The sequence below is a fragment of the Trachemys scripta genome, chromosome 15 (assembly GCF_013100865.1).
Source record: "Trachemys scripta elegans isolate TJP31775 chromosome 15, CAS_Tse_1.0, whole genome shotgun sequence".
In the NCBI taxonomy this organism is placed as follows: Eukaryota; Metazoa; Chordata; order Testudines; family Emydidae; genus Trachemys; species Trachemys scripta.
In genome coordinates, this window is record NC_048312.1 from 92,959 (window position 1) to 113,614 (window position 20,656).

General features: G+C 44.8%; 1 protein-coding gene across 1 annotated transcript in view; it reads right to left on the reverse strand.

Annotated features, from left to right (window-relative positions):
* Positions 1-1,091: 1,091 nt before the first annotated feature.
* Positions 1,092-20,656, reverse strand: part of ZNRF3 (zinc and ring finger 3) — a 197,656-nt gene continuing 178,091 nt past the window's right edge. The window contains exons 3-9 of the mRNA XM_034791197.1: positions 18,349-18,423; positions 13,549-13,680; positions 12,056-12,166; positions 7,807-7,974; positions 4,858-4,960; positions 2,329-4,071; positions 1,092-1,620 (exon numbers count right to left, since the gene is read on the reverse strand). Of these exons, the coding sequence (XP_034647088.1) occupies positions 1,577-1,620; positions 2,329-4,071; positions 4,858-4,960; positions 7,807-7,974; positions 12,056-12,166; positions 13,549-13,680; positions 18,349-18,423 (2,376 nt within the window). The 3' untranslated portion in view covers positions 1,092-1,576. The remainder of the gene's footprint in view (positions 1,621-2,328; positions 4,072-4,857; positions 4,961-7,806; positions 7,975-12,055; positions 12,167-13,548; positions 13,681-18,348; positions 18,424-20,656) is intronic.

The window sequence follows — 20,656 nt, forward strand, 5'->3', positions numbered from 1 at the left end:
AAAGTGAGAACAGGTGTTCGCATGGCACTGTTGTAGCAAGATATTTACATGCTAGATGAGCTAAAAATTCATGTGTCTCTTCATGCTTCAACCACCATTCTAGAGGGCATGCCTCCATGCTGATGATGGGATCTGCTTGATAACACAAAGCAGTGTGGACCGATACATGTTCATTTTCATCATCTGAGTCAGATGCCACCAGCAAAAGGTTGATTTTCTCTTTTGGTGGTTCGGTTTCTGTAGTTTCCGCATCGGAGTGTTGCTCTTTTAAGCCTTCTGAAAGCATGCTCCACACCTCATCCCTCTGAGCTTTTGGAAGGCACTTCAGATTCTTAAACCTTGGGTTGAGTGCTGTAGCTATCTTTAGAAATCGCACATTGGTACCTTCTTTGCGTTGTGTCAATTCTGCAGTGAAAGTGTTCTTAAAATGAACATGTGCTGAGTCATCATCCGAGACTACTAGAACATGAAATATATGGCAGAATGTGGGTAAAACAAAGCCAGAGAAGTACAATTCTCCTCCAAAAAGTTCAGTCACAAATTTAATTAACGCTTTTTTTTTTTTTTTTTAAATGAGCATCATCAGCATGGAAGCATGTCCTCTGGAATGGTGGCTGAGGCATGAAGGGGCATACAAATGTTTAGCATATATGGCACATAAATAGTTTGCAATGCTGGCTACAAAAGTCCCATGCGAACACCTTTTCTCACTTTCTGGTGACATTGTAAATAAGAACTGGGCAACATTATCTCCTGTAAATGTAAACATATTTGTTTGTCTTAACGATTGGCTGAACAAGAAATAGGACTGAATGGACTTGTAGGCTCTAAAGTTTTGCATTGTTTTGTTTTTCAGTGCAGTTATGTAACAAAAAAAAATTACATTTGTTAGTTGCACTTTCACAGTAAAGAGATCACACTACAGTATTTATATGAGGTGAATGGAAAAATACTATTTCTTGTGGTTTTTACAGTGAAAATATTTGTAATAAAAATAAATATGAAGTGAGGACTGTACACTTCATATTCTGTGTTGTAACTGAAATCCATATATTTGAAAATGTAGAAAAACATCCAAAATATTTAATACATTTCAATAGGTATTCTATTAACAGTGTGATTAAAGCTGCAATTAATCGCGATTAATATTTTTGAGTTAATCACGTGAGTTAACTGTGATTAACTGACAGCCCTAGTATCTATACATGCTGTGCCTTGTTTAATGCAGCAGTGTCACCTGCCCCAGCAAGAGCTGGCACAATGGTTTTAAAAAAATATATATTTAAAGAACACTTTTTGTCACTAGTATAAAAATAGCACTAGAGCTCAGAGCTGCTCTGCGTGGGTTTTGTTCACTTACATAAACCCAGGACTGAAGGAGGCATCAAGCTAGCAAGGAATGGAGGGGAGGCTCGGTCCAGCTGGGGTGGGGTGGGGTGGGGTGGGTGGGAGGGGCTTCTCTACATTACCACTTTTGTGTGTTTGTCAAAGCTAAAAAAGTTTGAAAGAAAGTCCAGCATAATTTGAAGCCTCCATAAAAAGCTCTCCTTGTCTATCTGTGGCAGTCTGGCCAGGTCTAGTCACCCATTTGGCTTCTTTCCAGGGGGTGAGATCCAGAGCCTGAAGGGATAAAAGAAATTATTAGACATAATGCAGGCACATCCAAGAAAGAGGTCTGGGGAAGAAGAAGGAGCAGCCCAAGTGATGATTCTTCCTCTGCCACTAATTACTTTGTCACCAGTCCAGACTCGCTCCCACACACACTTCTGAAGCATCAGGGGGGCCTGCACCACCCTCCCTTTCCATGCACTCTCCTCTGAGGCTATCCCAGACTTTCCATCACCCCTTTTCAGCCTCCTCAGGGTCACCAGTCTCCTCACCTACACCCCATGCATGGCACTTTGGCCTTTTCTGCACTGGCCATTTTTCTTGAGTTTCCCTGCTTCTAATACTGGTTCAGCGCCACTGGCTGTGACAATGGTGGGAGCCCAAGTTTAGATTAGGTGCCAGCAGCCACTTGTGTTTTCACCATTGGTGTCTAGAGCTGCTACGAGCATGGCTAGATGGCACATTAGCACTCCCACCAATGAAACTGCAGCAGGGGAGCAATGGAGGACATTTTCTGAGGAGAAGAGGCTAATATAGGCAGTTTTTGTAAAAATGTATATTATAGGGTGGAACCATGCGCAGTTCCACTTCTCCAGAGCATGAGCTGTAATTTTCATAATGTGTGGACCATCTCTGTGAACACTAGTGCAGCCGATATGATGCTCTCTTCACCATACTCAGACTGAAAGGTGCAGGGAAAAAAACATGTCTGACTCTTACCTGCAGTTTTTGTGGTTGCTACTGCCTCCTGGGAGCTCAGGGTGGGGTTGTGAAAGAGCATCCTTGTTTCTTCGTCCTGAGAGCAGTTCTGCTGCAGGAAGGACATTGCCTGGTAGCACACCTCCCTCTCTTCCTGTAGCTCTCCTAGACCTTGGCGGTGTAGATGAGCGTCCATTTCAGGTGTCCCATCCCAGGAACTACAGCCTTCATGGGTCCCTCGGCACTCTATTGGCAGGACTAGCTCACAGTCTCTGTCCTCAGGAATGATAGGAATGCGTTGACTTAGGTCACGCACCCCCCTATAGCAGCTTGGCAAGGCCTCATCAGGAAGTGTGTACTGTACACTCACCGCATAGTCCTCTGTGTAGCAGCCACCACCTCCACTGCTACCAGTGCCACCACAGGCAACCTGCTTCTCTTCAAAGAAGCAGCAGGGCAAGCCCTCATATTTCACCCCATCTGTCCTATGCAAGTGGTCTGAGTTAATACTGTACAAACCTGGGGAACTACCTGGCTGCTGCTCCAGCCCCGGGCCACACCCTCCCCAAAGTGGGGAGCCCAAGAAGAGTGCACCACAGTCTGTTGTCCCACTGCTGGGCTCCAGGGCAGAGTGCTGGAGCTCAAAGCAGCAAGCACATGCTTGCTCCATCAGAGGTCCTGCTACTTCTGGACCTTTCCAGTTCCTTTTAACATCCAAGGCAGCACTGGGAGTAGCCTCGAGGCCTCCCTCTGAGGTAGTGCCATTTGAATCCCTGTGCTCTAGTGAGGAATTACTGCTGTAGTTCATCTCCATGCTGCAGTTAGAAAGTTGGTCCCCTGAGGAAGAAGCTGGCACAGGTCGACAGTCAGCACCCATCAGAGCATGCCCATGTGCCAGAAGCTCATCCTGATGGGGGCCCTCCAGGAGAACGATCGTCCCTCGATTTGTGCCACCAGCATCCCCCACTCGGCAGGGGCTCTTGCTGCGGTAAATGTAAGGGTCATAGTCACTGCTCAGAGAACTACGGAAGGTGGAACAGCTCCCATAGACCCCCTGGTTGCTGACCTCTGTACAGTCAACCATGGAATCACTGGAGGAGCAGTGGCATTGACCAGAACTACTGCTGCTGCTGTCACTGCCTGGGCAGTCAGCCAGGTAACCACTGCACACTGAGCGGTGACCATGATAGCAGCTGAAACTGGAGGTGCTGCCACTCTCCAAGCGGGAGGAGGGCATTACATGTACCACAGGAGGGAACAGCATGCTGCCACCAGGCTGGAAGGCACGGGAGGGACCCTTTGCGGCAATGCCAGCTGGAGACTGTCCATCTTGCTCAGGGTAGCTAAGGCCTTGGAAGTAGTAGTGCTGGTACATGGTCTCATACTGGGAAAAACAAGCTGCTTTGGAGAAGTTACGTCCATTGAACTTGGCCCTTCGGAAGGTATGAGCTGGAGAATAAGCTCTGTGCTCCAGGCCACAGCGATGTGTGTTCAAGGCATGATCCAAGTGAACAGGCTGGTAACTTTGGATGTAAGCAGGGGACTGTGCTGGGTACAGGCTCTGCTCACCATGCCGGTCCACTGTAAGTACCGTGATGGGATTTCCATGGGAGTCCATGCTAGTCCGGGTGGGATATGCAGTTATCTGGCTGGTCCTGTGCACTCGGCCAGGATAATGAACTGGCAGAATCACCCTCTGCTGCCGGCTGCGCACTGGGTTGGTGGATTCCAAACATACTGGGCCTGGATTTCCCTTCTTTTGTTCTGGATGGAGAGAAAAACAAACAGTGTGTTCTGGAAATGCAGCCACTCTGCTGAGGGGTTGTTACCTGGCAGACTGCAACAGTGAGTAAAAGTGCCAGCCTGCTCCAGAGAAGTGACACAACCAACACAAGCACACTTGCCCAGAAGTTCTTTGAAACACCTGGGTCTATTGACCAGGGGAGGAAGAGCAGTGACTTCAGCTCCTTCCTCTGCATAAGCAAAAGATGCTGCCTACTCAGCATTCCCAGCCCTCTGGGTTAGTAACACTCATCTCTGCCCAACTTTTTCCATTCTTCTTACAAATTATTTAGATGGAAAATGTTTTAAAAAGTCAATGAAAGAACCACATTCTATGTTGCTGCACAGAGGAATCCAGGAATTTTACAACTCCCTCCCACATACCAGCTGCTTTTAATTAATTTGCTTTTCTTTGTATTTCCCCATATAAATACAGTGAACTTGGGTGAATTTTATTTATGCTTCTTTTCTACACAGGCTGAAGATGCTGCCCTCTGGCTGACATATGCCCAGGATAAGAGATATGGTAGGGAAGTGTTTTGGCTGTTTTAGGACATGGGGTCACTCTCAAAGAAACTTATTTAATTGACCTCTATTACCAGCTGGCATCATTGAAGGAAGTCCCAGGATTGTATTACAATACAGACCAATCACCAAAGAGATTTTCCTACGAGTGTACAGAAATATACAATTTACCCTCCATCCAGAGAGCTGAGAAGTCCAGAAGTGGCACTATTTGGGTGTGTGCATTTGAGGGGCAACACTTACCTATAATGTTATGGCGGCAGTGGGGGCAAGTATGATGCTGCAGCAGCCAGGGATCCACACATTTTTTGTGGAATCTGTGAGTGCAGGGAATCACCCGCAACTCCTGTTGGGGAGAAAGAAGAAAATTAGAGGACTCTCCCTAAAAGGCGCGAATACTCGCAACCCACACCTAGCTCTTCTGGCTTAGCTACATATCAGGTCAATTCCCAGCCTCTTGCTAGAAGAGGGGTGGAAAAGCCACCAACCTCTGTTAACAAATAACTAAGAGCATAGTGGCTGGAGAGAGTTTGTGTTCATTCATATGGTGAGCATCTCTATGCTCAGCAACCCTGTTGAGCTCGTTTCCCCGTTGCATCCTGTCCTCCTCTCAAGCTACTCTTCCCTCTGAAGCCTCAGCCTACCTCCAGCAGCACCCAACAGTTCTAGCTAGTTTTGTGCTTTGTCTGGCAGTGTTCCCGAGGGCCACATTCAGTGCATTCTTGACTGTTGTGCACGTGCAGCACTGAGTTACAGCAGCAGTTATTTTATTTTTTCATGTCTGACAAAGGATGTAGTTTTTATTTGAGGGGAGGAAATTTTTAAAAAGGCAGTGTTTTTTTTTTTTAAATCCAGCGTCTTCTAACTTCACACTGAGATTTTAGATTGCCCCTTCCCTTGGGGCCATGCTCTTTGATTCATTCCCCTCCTTAGTTCCTCTGAGTGTTGTTGTAGGGGAGATGGCAGCCGGGCACCTTTCACTATGGCACTAACACGGATGGAGGCTGAGGTTAGAAGTCATTTTCTGGAACTTTGAGCTTCTTCCAAAGGATTTCCTCTATAAGGAGGTGAGACAAAGGTTCACCGAATCAATCTCATGTAAAATGGTTAGGGCCTAAGTGTATTTAATGGATCATACATACACATGTTTCACATATTAGCTAGTAATATATATAAGCAAATGCATACTCAATATAAATGTGGGCCTAGTTTAGTTTGGTTCAGAAGATCTTTGAATAATCCTTTTTTGGGAAGAAGTGCAAAACAAGGTTTTTGGCTTACTAAGTATCTTGTTATTTCACTCCTTAGAATGCCTCTTATTTGGGTATGAGGTTCCAAGGATGAAGTAAGATGCAAGATTACGATGACCCAGCCAAATATAATCAGGGTAAACACAGGAAGTCCCCAAAGTCTCTATCAAACATTAAGACTGATAGTTTTGTTACTGTTAATAAATAGATAAGTTATATAATTAACGGTGTAAGGCAGAATCTTGTATTTGGTCATAAAACATCGGATCAGAGGAGAGGGGTGTTTGATACAAGCTCTCATCTTGGGTATAAAAGAATGTACTCAGACTTAAGTCTTTACCTTTGTTTGTGTACAGCCAAGGCTGTATATACTCAGTCAGTTCAGTTCATTGGCTGGCCATCTTCAACTGATTACTGGGGTGTGGCACTTTGTACCTATTCTGACATAACCCTGTTCCTTGGATGGGAACTATGGAATTAGCAGTGGTTTTGCCTGCAACAGCAAGCAGTGGTTTTCTGCTTTGCTAGATTTGTAAAGTAACCTATGGATCTGAAAACATCCTTACATCCTGATCTTATTTCATATCTCACTCTTTAAAAGCAGCCCACGCATCAAGAATGCAGTTCCTAGAGCAACACTTTACTGCTTTCTGGCAAGGACTTCGCCTTTGACGGCACATTCTGAAGCAGCACAACAAGATCTTACAAACTGCTTTGCTGAGGCTGCTTATACTTTGGCCTTACCTTCAGCCGAACAAAAATTGAAGCTATGTACCAGCCAGCTCCTCAACAACTTTCCCAAGAACCATCAATAAGCTTGGAAGATACCACACTCCAAGCTGCCAAACAGTTTACTTATCTTGGCAGCATGTTAAACGATTAAGTGCAAATCAATCACAGAGTGGATATGTGAATTAAGAAAGCCAGTACATCATGTGGTTGCCTTTATCACTGAATCTGGAAGCAACATGGAATCTGTTTACAGATGCAAATCTAAATCTATAATGCTGTTGTCCTCATGATATTGCTCTACAGGTGTGAAACATGGACCTGTTATCAACGGCACATTAAAAAGCTTGGAAGTTTCCACTTGTGACACCTACAATGACTGCTGGGCACCAAATGGCAGGACCAGGTGTCCCACACAGAAGTCTTAGTGCAAGCTGGTTTGGCTGGTATTGAGGGTCATTGGATTTTGATTTGTTGCCAACTGAGATGGACTGATTATGTAATTTGTATACCTGAGACCCATTTATCAAAACAAATTCTATATATGAATTAAGATCTAGCAACTACAGGCATGGAGTGCAGATGAAACACTTCTAAAGATACTCAAACAAAATCTGCACCCAAGAAATATTTGTGACTCGATCTTTGAGCATTACATGGTGCCATGCTGTCAGGGTGGATGTCCATGACTTTGATAAGAACTGCATTGCACAGCTGGGAGCACAGTGCCATGTACAAAAACATGCAGCTCAATCAACACAACTAGACAAATAGCTCTGTTGTCAGTGCGGTCATTGTTGTTCTTCCTGAATGAGTCTACGGAGCTATGAGATGACCCATTCATACAAAATGTAATTGCTGACATAGTTCTTGAAATCAGGGTGACCAAGGTCCAGACTCCAGAGAAAATAATAATAAAAAATAACAATAATGATAAGTAAATAAAGAGATTTCGGGGTCCACTCAAAAGCATCTAGCAGTCCACATTTGGCCCATGGTGCATCCATTAAACTACCCCTGGTCTATCAGATCCAGTTTTGGAGAGGGAGACCTCCCTACATTTTCAGCTGCATGCAACCAACACTGCCACACCTCCTACCCACTGATCCCCACTCTTGGTTCATGTGCCACCAAATACTCATCAGGTGACAACTGTGCCAAAACTGGCCCAGCAGCATCAGCCAACCAGGTTAGAGAAACTGCTGTCTTTTACCTCCCCATCAATGTATTTCTCCAGGCAGATGGCACAGTCAGAGGTTGAACTGCTGCTTAGTGTGTCCAGAGCTCCACAGCTTCCTTCACGATGACCCTTATTTTTGGACTTGAACTTCTTGGTTTCCATCTTTTCCAGTGCCTGCACTGCAAGCCTGTTCATGGAATTCTACAATATAAAACACAATGTTGCTGCTTGAGGCAATTGGAATAGCAGAAAAATAATGCTGTTCCTAACAATTAACATCTGTAACCATATCTCCTCAGGCTGAGATGGGTGTCAAGCCTCATAAGCTAAGCAGATCCTGATTAGGCTTCTCTCTATGCGGGAGACCCTCTGGAAATGACATGCGCTACAGGGAGGAGTGTGTGTGATCAACTTATCACTGAACTAAACATTCTCTGTGCAAACAGAACACAGTCCTAACCAGTTAAAAAACAGAAACAAAAAACCAACTAAACAAAAGCTATGAGTGTGTGAGCACGCACACACGCGGCACTTGGAGAGAAGTAGTTTTCCAAATCTGAAAAAAAAAAAAAATGAGCAAAACTGATTGAGAGGAAAAATTTAAACAGAAAAATGTGAGTGATAATTGGGAATAGTTTAAGAATATTTTATTTTGCTAGATCCCCAAAACACCTACAGCTCTACAATCACAAAAGAAGACTTCTTAAATTAAAAAGCCATTCTGACTAAAAAGAGGAATGAAAGCACCGCTACAAAATAAAAAATATATTTAGCAAATGAGGAAATTGATAGCAATAACTATAAAATAGAAATTGATAAAGGAAGTCAAAAGTGCCAAGGAAAAGTCTTTGGATAGTAGGGTTAAGGACAATAAAAAAGGAATAATGAAACAGAAAAAACAACAACCCAGTAATAAGTCTGTTAGTAGAAATGGTAAAATTGTCAACAATCAATCAGAAAAGGCAAGTATTCAAGACGAACTTTTGTTCTCTATTTGGAGAAAAAGACCAATGACAAAATACTTTCTATTTCTACAGTAACTACGTAAGATGTTATACAGCATCTATTAAAAGACAGACAGACACAGGTCATTTAGACCTAGTGGTCTCAATTCCTTGGTAAGCTGGGCTGTGACCTCTGCAGCGGCCAGTGCGGCTGGCTCCGGGGCTGGGGCAGTCTCAGGCTACCACACACCCACCCCCTGCAGCAGCAGTAGTTTGGGTGTGGGAGGGGGCACAGGACTGGGTAATGGGAGCTGCGGAGCCATCGCTCATGGCAGGGGTAGCGCGCAGAGCCCCCTTAGGAACTGCAGGGACATGCCACTTCTGAGGAGCCATGTGGAGCCGGGTAGGGAGCCTGCCAGCCCTGCCAACCCTCCCACCCCAGCACCAGCGGGGGTTCCAGGCCACACGCCCCACCCTCCAGCACCCGTGGCCCCCCAGCCCAAGTTTTAGTTAGGGGTATATAGTACAAGTCATGAACAGGTCATGGGCAGTGAATTTTTGCTTACTGCCCATGACCTGTCTATGACTTTTACTAAAAATACCTGTGACTAAAACGTAGCCTTATTTGAAGTATATGTAGAAGTTCATATATCTAGAAAGAAATAATGTAGGTTATACACACAGGATGGAAGAATGTTTTCTGGAAAGCATGGACTCTGAGAAGAACTTAGGGGTCAAATGGACAACCAATTGAACTGTGTCCCTGTGTGATGCAGTGTCTAAGAGAGCTAAGATGATCTTTGCATGTATAAAAGCAGAGGAATGATGCCTAGGAGCAGGAAGGTGGTAACACCTGAGTATATGGAACTAGTGAAACCATTACTGAAAATGGTGTCTGGTTCCGGATCCACCTTTCAAAAAGGATGTTGAAAAACTGGAAAGCAGTCAGAAAAGAGTTTCAAGAATGATCTGCGGTCTGGAAAATCTGCCTTAGATAGTGAGAAGGTAAGAAGATCAGTCTGTTTGGTTGACCCAAGAGAAGATAAAAGCTGACATGATTGCGGTTTATAAGCACTTATGTGGGGAGAAAATTTTAGATAGTACAGGGCTTTTCAATCTCACATACAAAGGCATAACGGGATCCAATGGCTGGAAGCTGAAGCTAGAAAACAAATGTGTACCTTATTTCCAGTCTGAATTTAACTGTGAGGGTAATTACCATTACAACATGTTAAGGGATGTGGTGGATTCTCCATCATGTGAAATATTTAAATCAAGACTGAATGTCTTTCTAAAAGACCTGCTTTAGCTCATCCAGATGATATGGCCATGATACAGGAATTAATGGGTAAAATTCTATGGCCTGTGTTGTGCAGGAAGTTGTACTAGATGATCATATGATTCCTTATGGCTTTTAAATCTCTGAATCTGTGACCCAATATGGGATATACTCTTTTATAGGTCAGCACAGACCTAAGTTCCCACTAAGCTGCGCAGCAGGCTATCAAGGGTCACGCAGGTGGGTGGGAGTGGCACCTCTCCCCCAGCCCCAGAGCAGCTGTGGTGAGAGAGGGCTGGGGGAAACCCTCTCTCCATGTTGCAGCCCTGGGGCAGCCTGCATCCCAAATTGCTCATCCACGGCTCCACCCCAGAGCCTGCACCCCCGCTGGAGCTCCCCCCCCCCAACTCTGTGCCCCAGCCCTGAGCCCCCTCCAGCAACCAAAACCCCTCATCCCCGGCCCCACTCCAGAGCCTGACCCCCAGCCGGAGCCCTTCCCTTCCCCCTCCACACTCCAATCTTCTGCCCCAGCCCCTGGCCCCACCCCCACCACACATCATCTTCCTATTGGTGCACATAACAAAGTTCATTCCACACATGGATGTAAAAAATTAGAGGAAACATTGGTGCAGACCCCAATGCCCCAACATAGTGCTAACAAGATGACTCAGCAGAGAGAACTTTCCAACGTGGGTCAGTACTGACTTTAATGCTCCATCAGGGTGCTATAGGTCAACAGTTCTCAACCAGGGGTACGCATACCCCTGGGGGTACATCAACTCATCTAGATATTGCCTAGTTTTACACAGGCTACATGAAAAGCACTAACGAAGTCAGTACAAACTAAAATTTCATACAAGGACTTATTTATACCACTCTATATACTATGCAGTGAAATGTAAGTACAATATTTATACTCCCATCAATTTATTTTATAATTATATGGTAAAAATCAGCAAGTAAGCAATTTTTCAATAATAGTATGCTGTGACACTTTTGTATGTTTATCTCTGACTTTGTAAGCAAGTAGTTCTTAAGTGAGGTGAAACTTGGGGGTATGCAAGACAAGTCAGACTCCTGAAAAGGGAACTGTAATCTGGAAAGGTTGAGAGGCGAGCCACTGCTCTAGGCCCTGTGATCTGAAAGACTGTGCCTCGAGCATAAGATGTAAAATGAATGTGGTGATTAAATATCCTTTGGCACTCTTTATGAGGTTTGGAATGCTGGACAACGCCAACTCAGATAATTACATGCTGCTTCCCTACAATTCAAATTGTAGGTTTATTTGAATACAGGATTTATCATTTTCCTTTCTAGTATCCCTGCTTTGCAGTGTTGTAGGTCCAGAATGCCTGGCGAGTCCCATCACAGAGGTGAGGGTTAAAGGAGTTCTATGAGTACACAATTGTTTGGCCTCCTTCCAGATGAAAGACCCTATATGCATGCAGGGGAATTACAGGACAGATGACAAATGCAAACTGCAGGGAACTTTAGCATCTGATTGTTACACTGTTCTCCTACTCAGCCTTCCCGTCAGATAGCTTTAATCCTCTGAATCTCTCTGTTCCCAGGATGATTCCTAACCAGGCTTCTTTTCTTGAAATCTTTTCCCTCTAGGAATCAAGGGAAATTTTCATTAAAAGGAAGTTGCCTCTCCTTTAATTCCAGATGGAAATCTTGAGAATCCACATACTATACACCCAACAAGCTTGGAACCTGCTTTGAAGCCACTATCCTTTGTTAGAATCCATCAACACCACTCCAATCAGCTTCTCTCCCTTCTCCACTTGGGAATAACTACAGTTTCTGTAGCACTCCCAACCCAAGGATCAACTGATCGAGCACAGCAGAGTATAGCAGGTCTCTTAATAAAGTTCCACACCTTTTCAAAGTGCCGTGCATCTTTGGATAATACCCTTTTCACAAAGATTGTTTTTCCAGACAGTGAACCCTTCTCTCTCTTCAACAGCACTGACCCAACTCTCTAGAAGAAGGTAGAAGCAGCAGTCAGAGTGCAACGAAAGTATCATTATTGATCCCAAGCTCAGGCAGCTCTTACCTGACTACGTCGCTGCTTCAGTTTGATCTTGACGAGAAGAATGAGGCAAACGAGAGAGACCACCACAAAAAAGGCAAGGAAAATCCCCATGTCAAAGTACTCTGTGGGTTGCTGAAGAAGACAGAAGAAATTTAACTTATCTCCCCAGGCAGATCACATTCAAATCCATTGCTATTCCTTTCCAATCCATTTCCCCCTTCTCTAATTTCTTGATAATTATGATTCTATGAATGCCCTGTGGGCATGAACCACATTGGTGGAAAAAGCCACAGCATATGTTAGCCTCTCTCTTGACCAGTTGCTCGTGAGCCCTGATGCATGAGCCAGAATCTTAAGTCAATATCACTGAGCGAGGTCAATTAATATTATTTTATAAAATTTCATGTACTTAATAGCGAATAGTCAGGGGTGTCCTTTACACGCAGGGATATGGCAAACAATCTGAAATAAAAAAATGGGAGGAAGTCACATTTATCACAGGAACGTAAGTGTGTGATGGGACACAGTTATGGCCAGCCTTACAGTATAAGGTTTACAGCAGCTCCGAACTCAATGCTGGTTCTACAAGCAACAGGTTTCACCAGAGTGAATCACAGTTACCAACAGCTCCAGTGGGTTTTTGGTATAATTCTATTTTTGAAGCAAGTAAAATCAACATGTCTGAGTCCTCAGCAAAGTACTGATTGCTCAAATGAGTCATGCTTTCTAATACAGCTGGTGCTTTAGGAATACAGTAACAATGAACTAGAAATCTGGTCTACACAGATTTTTATAAAAACGAGGAGTCCGGTGGCACCTTAAAGACTAAGATTTATTTGGGCATAAACTTTCATGGATAAAAACCCACTTCTTCAGATGCATCAGGCTGTCAGATGCATTTTGTTTTTTACCCCCAAAAGCTTATGCCCAAATAAATCTGTTAGTCTTTAAGGTGCCACTGGACTCCTAGTTGTTTTTGTGGATACAGACTAACACGCCTCTGATATTTGGCACTGATTTTTATGTTCGCTTTTCTCATATAAACTACATGTAGGAAGTGTTCAAAGATGTCTTGGGAACATCCATTCTAGATTGGAAAGAGAATAAAGTCTCAAATTTCTTTGTTAATCCATGTGTGAAAAAATGCAGTCAAGAAATGTTCACTAACATCAGACAGCCTGCTTTCCTGGGGGTAGAATACAATTAGCCGCCCCCCCCCCTTTTTTTTTAATTTAAATGTTTTGTTTTCTTTATTAATGGACCATTATAATACAAAAAAAAAATCCCTGTGTAATAAATATAGGGCCCAGACTGTGAACCTCCTCCTCAACACTGGTGAGATGTTACTCACTTAGGAAATCCATGGAAGTCAATGATACTTTCTGAGTGAGTAACTAACTGTTCTCCAGTCAGCACTCATGGAAAGCATCACACTACATGTTATCAATCAATGCTATTATCAGGTGCTGCATGAAGCAACAGCAACACAATCCCCACTGAACATTAAGTCTCACCCGTGGGGGCCGGTGCTGAATCCTTGCTCGTGCCACTTTCTGCTTGTTAACTATGTTCATCAGTTTGACAGCATCAGCCCCCTTCACATACACCACTGGCCTCTTCAAAGGGTCTTCTGAGCCCTGGTTCAGCTAGACAAGAACACAGTAAAATTCCATTAAATAGATTTATTTCAGATCAGCAACTCTCTTTTCAAGAGAAGGAGAGGAGACCATGGGTGAATGAAGATAGCACTAGATACACCACCACTTGTCCTTTTGTAGTGCATCCTTTCATCCGAGAATTTCAAAACACTTTACAAACATAAAATTAAGTTAAAAACTTGAGTTAAAATTAGGCCTGTCGATTAATCACAGTTAACTCATGTGACACGGTGCGGGCTGTTTCCGGGAGCAGTGCAGGGCCAGGGTAGGCAGGGAACCTGCCTTAGCACGGGGCGCTGCTGCCACCCCAGAGCCGCTCCAGTTAAGCGGCGCTGGGCTGGAGCCTGCACCCCAAACCCCTCCTGCACCCCAACCCCCTGTCCTGAGCCCCCTCCCGCACTCTGAGCCCCCTCCCTGAACCCCAACCCCCTGCCCTGAGCCCCCTCCTGCACCCCAACCCCTTGCCCTGAGCACCTTCCTGCACCCCGCATCCCCTCCCGAACCCAGATGTTTTCCCCACCCAGATGTGGCCCTCGGGCCAAAAAGTTTGCCCACCACTGCTGTAGAACATTTATGCAGCACATATTTAAATCAGCAAAATTCAAGTTCCTAGCTTATGAGCCCTTTGACTTATGAGCTAATAAGTTCTTCTGTCTTCAACAGCAGAGTTGGAAACTCACTGATAGTGTTATTTGGCTTCTAATGCTTATTTGAACCAACAGGTACACACCTGGGTCTTAATCTGCAAAGAATTATTCACGTGTGTAGTCAATTTGACAATTTGAATTTACCATAAATGTCTTCATGTAATGGAGGAATCCTCTCTAATCTAGAAACTAACTTGAAGTGTCAACCACAGCCACAAGCATAGCTGAAACTCAGAATTTTGGCACACAAACTGCTTCCCCTATAAGTGTTCTGGGACCCTTGCACAGACCTACTTGAGATCCTTTCAAAGTATTAAACCTTAGCAACTTCTAAGCATATATTATGTACCAGAGTGGGAAAAAGTCTAGACTAGAGGATTCCTCTGTTACAAGACATATATGCAGTAAATTCAAATGGTCTAATCTGACACAGAACCACCATGGGATAGGTAAAGCCACAAGGCATGACCAGAAGGGGACAGAGATGCAGCTGTCCTTGTAACTGCTACACCCTTACACACTTATTTTCCCCTCAAAGGAAATTTTCTGGGCCTGACTCACCCTGGAAATTGTCCCCTAGGAATTCAAGTATTCTCTTGAAATTTAAAGATGAGGGAACAAAATCTATAACACTGATTCTCAGCCTGAGGGTCACGACCCTCCGAGAGCCTCAAACTGGTCAAAAGGTTATAGCCATCCTCCATTTTTTTATGACTGGATGGGAGTGGGTCCCAAAACTTTCTTCTGTTGTAACAAGGGTTCACAGTCCAGATAGGTCAGGTGTTCCCAGCCTATCCACGGTCACGCAGCCTAGTGCCAGGAAGAAGCACTCATGTGACAAATCACAGGTCAAGGAGAACACTTGCTTAGCCTTGAAGGATGATAAGCAATTTGGTCTCAGAACCTGTGACTTTTGCTCATTGGTACAAAAATAACTTGGTCGTCAGGCATAAAAAGCTTGCTAATGTCTTCAAGAACTTCAGACTGCTTCTGTCCAACAATGCCTGTGACACAGGAGCTCTGGAGGTGATCACCACCTCCCATGACAGCAATCACATCTGTTTCCTAGCTATAGTAATACCAAGGAGAAAAAAAACCCATGGTCTAGAACAAAAGGAGTCTCATATACATGAAGGGTAATGCTCATGAAAGGATAGGCAAACTCAGAGTGATAACCATCCCAAAATCCCCACTTACAGGATTTTAGTTCAGGGTCTTAACCTGTGTCAAGAGGTGACACAGAAATGGCTACATGCAGAGTTGCACAGGCCAAATCGTAGTTCCCTTTAAGTGACGGCTAGGAGCAGGAGGTAAGCTTGTAACAAATAGCGGGACAGAAAAAAAATGTGGCCATTCTCTTCGATACATAATGTGCAGACTGTGACAGAATAAAATGGCTGATCAACTTAGCAGGTGTTTGTCTGTACAGCAGGATTCTTTGTTTAAAGTTTGCAGGCTCTGACATTGAGAGCTTATCCATTAAATCTAGCCTTGCAGGATATGATCAAAGGAAGCCTTAGGATAGTAAAAGAGACCTTTGCGGCAAGCTCTCCTTTTTCTTTTCTCTCAGGATGGGGGGATGGAAGAGGGAGTTCTCTTCCTTAGATTACTGCTGCAAACCTGGGTCATGGCTTTTAGTCAGGACAAGGAGGCTTTAGATGTGAAGGCACAGGATGCACAGGGTGTCAAAGTTCCTTTTAAATAACCGCTGTAAATACATTCTTTCACTAAGTATCTGAGACTACTGTATGGGCAGAGCCAAATTTATCCCACTTTTCATTGATTAAAAGAGAGAGAGAGAGGGGCATGTTTCTACCAGGCATTTTGCACTCACTACCTCGTCCTTGCTTTCCCCTTTCTTAAGAGAGGAATACTAGCAGGGAAGTCAGGGCACTGAGTTCTCTCTTAATGCCAACACCTTATCTACTTTCAGGACAAGATAATTAATATCCCTTATGCCAAGCGCTCCAGAGTATGAGCCCAAGTCTGCAGGAGAGAAGTCGGAGGAAGAAGGGGATTCGTTTTTCTACAACAACGACTACTTATCTGGAGGCTCTCAGAAGTTTTCCTAGAGAATTTATCAGGATGTATTGGAAGTCACCTTTTTCCTAGGAGAGTAGCTCAAGGAGGACAGGGAAGAATTTGGGGGAGGGGGGGGCACTTAGATCTATGCTCAGGAGCTATTCCCAGGGATCACCAGAGTGGCTTGATGAGAAAGTGGGTGGCTCAACAAAGAAGTGGCAGGTGCAGACTCACCTTATAATATCTTTAAAGCACTGACCAGGGGCTGTAACGTGACCACACATGAAGCACCACATTAAGAAAACCAGTGCCTTCAGGTGGAATAATATCCCTGAAAGGAACGATTCCAAGGCACTGGGGGGGGGGTCACAGTTGTCAAGGGTAGTAGTGCTGAATTTGGTGATGGGCATTTGGGACAGTGGATTTGATGGCCCAGCCATCTTGCAAGTATAGGGCAGATTCCCTTTGAGCAGATTCTGAGCACACGTCCCACAGGCCCTAGTTCTGTCCATGTCCGTACTCGATACCGTGCCATTTTCTCCTGGAACTTTGCCTGCAGTGAAGCACTGACTTCAGTCCATCATCCACCCCTGCAGGACTCTTCCTGGTCAACAGTGACCTCCCACAGGGCCATTGCTCACTATTTTTGTGCTACCATGTCTGCATCCAGGTCACACCACTGCACCTGCTGGCCCAGGAACAGACTAATGATAGGGAAAAACGAGAAGATCAGGAGGGTAGAGAAAGGAGGGCTGTCAACAGAACCCAAGGGTGGGGGGCTAAATCCTCAAGATCAGAGTGGAGCTAGTGAGAAGCTGTGTGCTGTGGCACAGAAGCAGCAGACTGGGCCTATGAGGAGGCAGTCGAAAGGTTTATTTAGGGAGAGCGGTTTAGGCATCAACATTCTGAGAGTTTCACTTGCTCCTGTAGCCAGCCAGTTTCCACACTAGAGGATTCCTTCCATGTGTGAAAAATCAAGAATTACTCACGCAAGTAAATGTTGCAGAATCAAAGCTTAAGTTACATGTAAGTGATCTGTTTTAAGATTTTACACTTCCACTTGTAGATAGTCTCTAATATACATGCTCTGTACTCAATTTTCAAACACGTTTCTTCCAGGATTGAAGCCAGTTCTTTCAAACCTAATCATGCAGGCTTTCACCCATGAGGACTACACACAGGCCCAATTTAAACTTTCATACTTGAGCTATTTTTGTCGTAGCCCTGTTCAAAAAAGCATAGTTAGAATTCTTTTCCACACTTGTGAAAGTATTTTCCTGCTCCCATAACTCAGAACTGGCTGAAGGGATTTTGCTCAAACTTCCCACAAAGACACAACCCCACTCTCCCAAAGTGAATAAAAGTGACACACACAAAACTGACTCCACTAGCAAGAGGCAAAGCCTGGAAAATGTCAGTCCAAAAAGTGAAAAAATAGGGGTGTAAAAACAGAAAACATTTTGCAACCTGAACTGCAGTGGCTGCTGCTAGTGGGCACTACACTGAAGCATCCCCTCCACTCTGTACACCAAATACTCTCCCTTTGAGATGAGGGAGGTAAAGGGAGCATCCTGGACAACACAGCGCTGGATTACAACAGGAGTGAAAAGGCTGAGGTGGAACTCAGTGCGTGTGTGTGCTGGGCAAAGGGGAGTGTTCACATCCCCCTTTTCCTGGGACCTTACCGCCGCCACCGGAAAAAAGAATAAATAGAAATGCAGCAAATTAAAAAGTAGGAAACCAGACAGACTTCTCTGGCTTTACCATTCCCCATCACGCTCTGTCAGGGTACTTGTTTGAAGAGGGGGAGGGAAAAACCCAAACACCACATCCCCAGAGAGAAGAGCAGGTGTGTCTATTCTAGGACAGCTCTATTATGAGAGCAAAGAACACAGCTCACGATTCACAGAGTTTGGTGTATAGCAGCCCTCACAGTGAGGGTAAAGCTCACAGAGACTGGGATAAGCCTGGGCTCCCTGCTTTGTACCTGGTCAATGGCATCTGGGTTTTCAGACACATCAAAGATGACAGCTGTGGCTCCTCGCTGCACTGCCCGCTTTGCCTGCAATGAGAAAAAGATAATGCTCCTTTAACACCTCCCAAAAGAGAAGTGTCCCCCCTGCCCCTACCTCTTCCCATCCCAGTAACCAGTGCCGCTGCTAGGCATAAGCAGACTAAGGGTATGTCTACACTTACCTCCGGGTCCGGCAGCAGGCAATCGATGTTCTGGGATCGATCCCGGAAGTGCTCGCCGTCGACGCTGGTACTCCAGCTCGGCGAGAGGAGTACGCGGCATCGACGGGGGAGCCTCCCTGCCGCGTCTGGACCCGCGGTAAGTTCGGACTAAGGTACTTCGAATTCAGCTACGTTATTAACGTAGCTGAATTTGCTTACCTTAGTCCAAAGTGGGGGGTTAGTGTGGACCAGGCCTAAGCATGCTTAGGGCCCTGAGCAGCTCAGGGGACCCTCTATTTGTGCGTGCGCACACGTCCGTGTGTTCCTGCTTTGGGCCCCGAAGGGGCTGGAACTGCCTCTGCCAGCAGCAGCCTGCTCTTTCCCACTTTCACATGCCAGAGAGGAAGTAAACAGGATTAAAATGGTTTTTATTTCCATATAATCAATACAGAAGGCAACTGCAAATGCAGGGATAACTGAATCTCTAGTGCAGAGAGGAGCCAACCGCTCCAGGGCATCCATGGTGCCCTTCCCAGCCCCACTCAGTCTCAGATGACAGTTAAACTTTTACCACTTTTTAAAACATTTCTTAGAACTGAAAGAATTAAGTAACCTGGAGAGAAAAGCCCCCTCCACAAACCACATAGGAAGGAGGGAGTGCTGTGGGGCTCCATTAGAAAACCTTTTCTGCGGCAAGGAAGAGGAAAAAGGGTTCGCCTTTGGCAGATGCATAAGGAGACTCAAGGCCATTACACATGCCATCTTTAAAGTCTCCTAAATCCATTCTTTCGCTGCAGTCATGACAAATTCTGTCCAGTGAAACTCAGACTGTGTTCCTCAGATGTTTTGAAAAGACATTGCTATGTCTGTCCACTAGAGGTCATTCTTACTGCATGCAGCATCTCCACTCAGAGAAGATCAATTTTATTTGATTTGTGAAGGATTTTATACTAAGAGACCATAATTCAGAACTGGAGTGACCAAGAGCCAGCCGGGGACACTGGTATGTATTAAAATCCTCTGGGATAGTGAAATGGGAGCAGCAGGCACCTTTCACTGCAGCTTCTGTAAGTGTCTCTGCAACCTCTACCGAAATGCTGTCCTGTAACTTCCTACAGCAAACAATTGTCACGGAATCATCACAACTAGCGCTATACCTCCAATTAAAAAAGAACAAGGAGTACTTGTGGCACCTTAGAGACTAACAAATGTATTTGGGCATAAGCTTTCGTGGGCTAAAACCCACTTCATCGGATGCATGCAGTGGAAAATACAATAGGAAGATATATATACACACAGAGAACATGAAAAAATGGGTGTTGCCATACCAACTCTAACGAGACTAATCAATTAAGGTGGGCTATTATCAGCAGGAGAAAAAAAAACTTTCGTAGTGATAATCAGGATGGCCCATTTCATATAGTTGACAAGAAGGTGTGAGTAACAGTAGGGGAAAAATCATCATGGGGAAATAGTTTTTACTTTGTGTAATGTCCCATCCACTCCCAGTCTTTATTCAAGCCTAATTTAATGGTGGACAGTTTGCAAATTAATTCTAGTTCTACAGTTTCTCGTTGGAGTCTGTTTTTGAAGTTTTTTTTGCTGGAGAATTGCAACTTTTAGGTCTGTAATTGAGTGACCAGGGAGGTTGAAGTGTTCTCCGACTGGTTTTTGAATGTTATAATTCTTGACGTCTGATTTGTGTCCGTTTATTCTTTTGCGTAGCGACTGTCCGGTTTGGCCAATGTACATGGCAGAGGGGCACTGCTGGCACATGATGGCGTATATCACATTGATAGATGTGCAGGTGAACGAGCCCCTGATGGCATGGCTGATGTGATTAGGTCCTATGATGGTGACCCTTAATAGCTATATGGACAGAGTTGGCAACGGGCTTTGTTGCAAGGATAGGTTCCCGGGTTAGTGTTTTTGTTGTGTGGTTGCTGGTGAATATTTGCTTCAGGTGGGGGGCTGTCTGTAAGCAAGGACTGGCCTGTCTCCCAAGATCTGTGAGAATGAGGGATCATCCTTCAGGATAGGTTGTAGATCTTTGATGATGCGAGGGAGAGATTTTAGTTGGGGGCTGAAGATGACGGCTAGTGGCGTTCTGTTACTTTCTT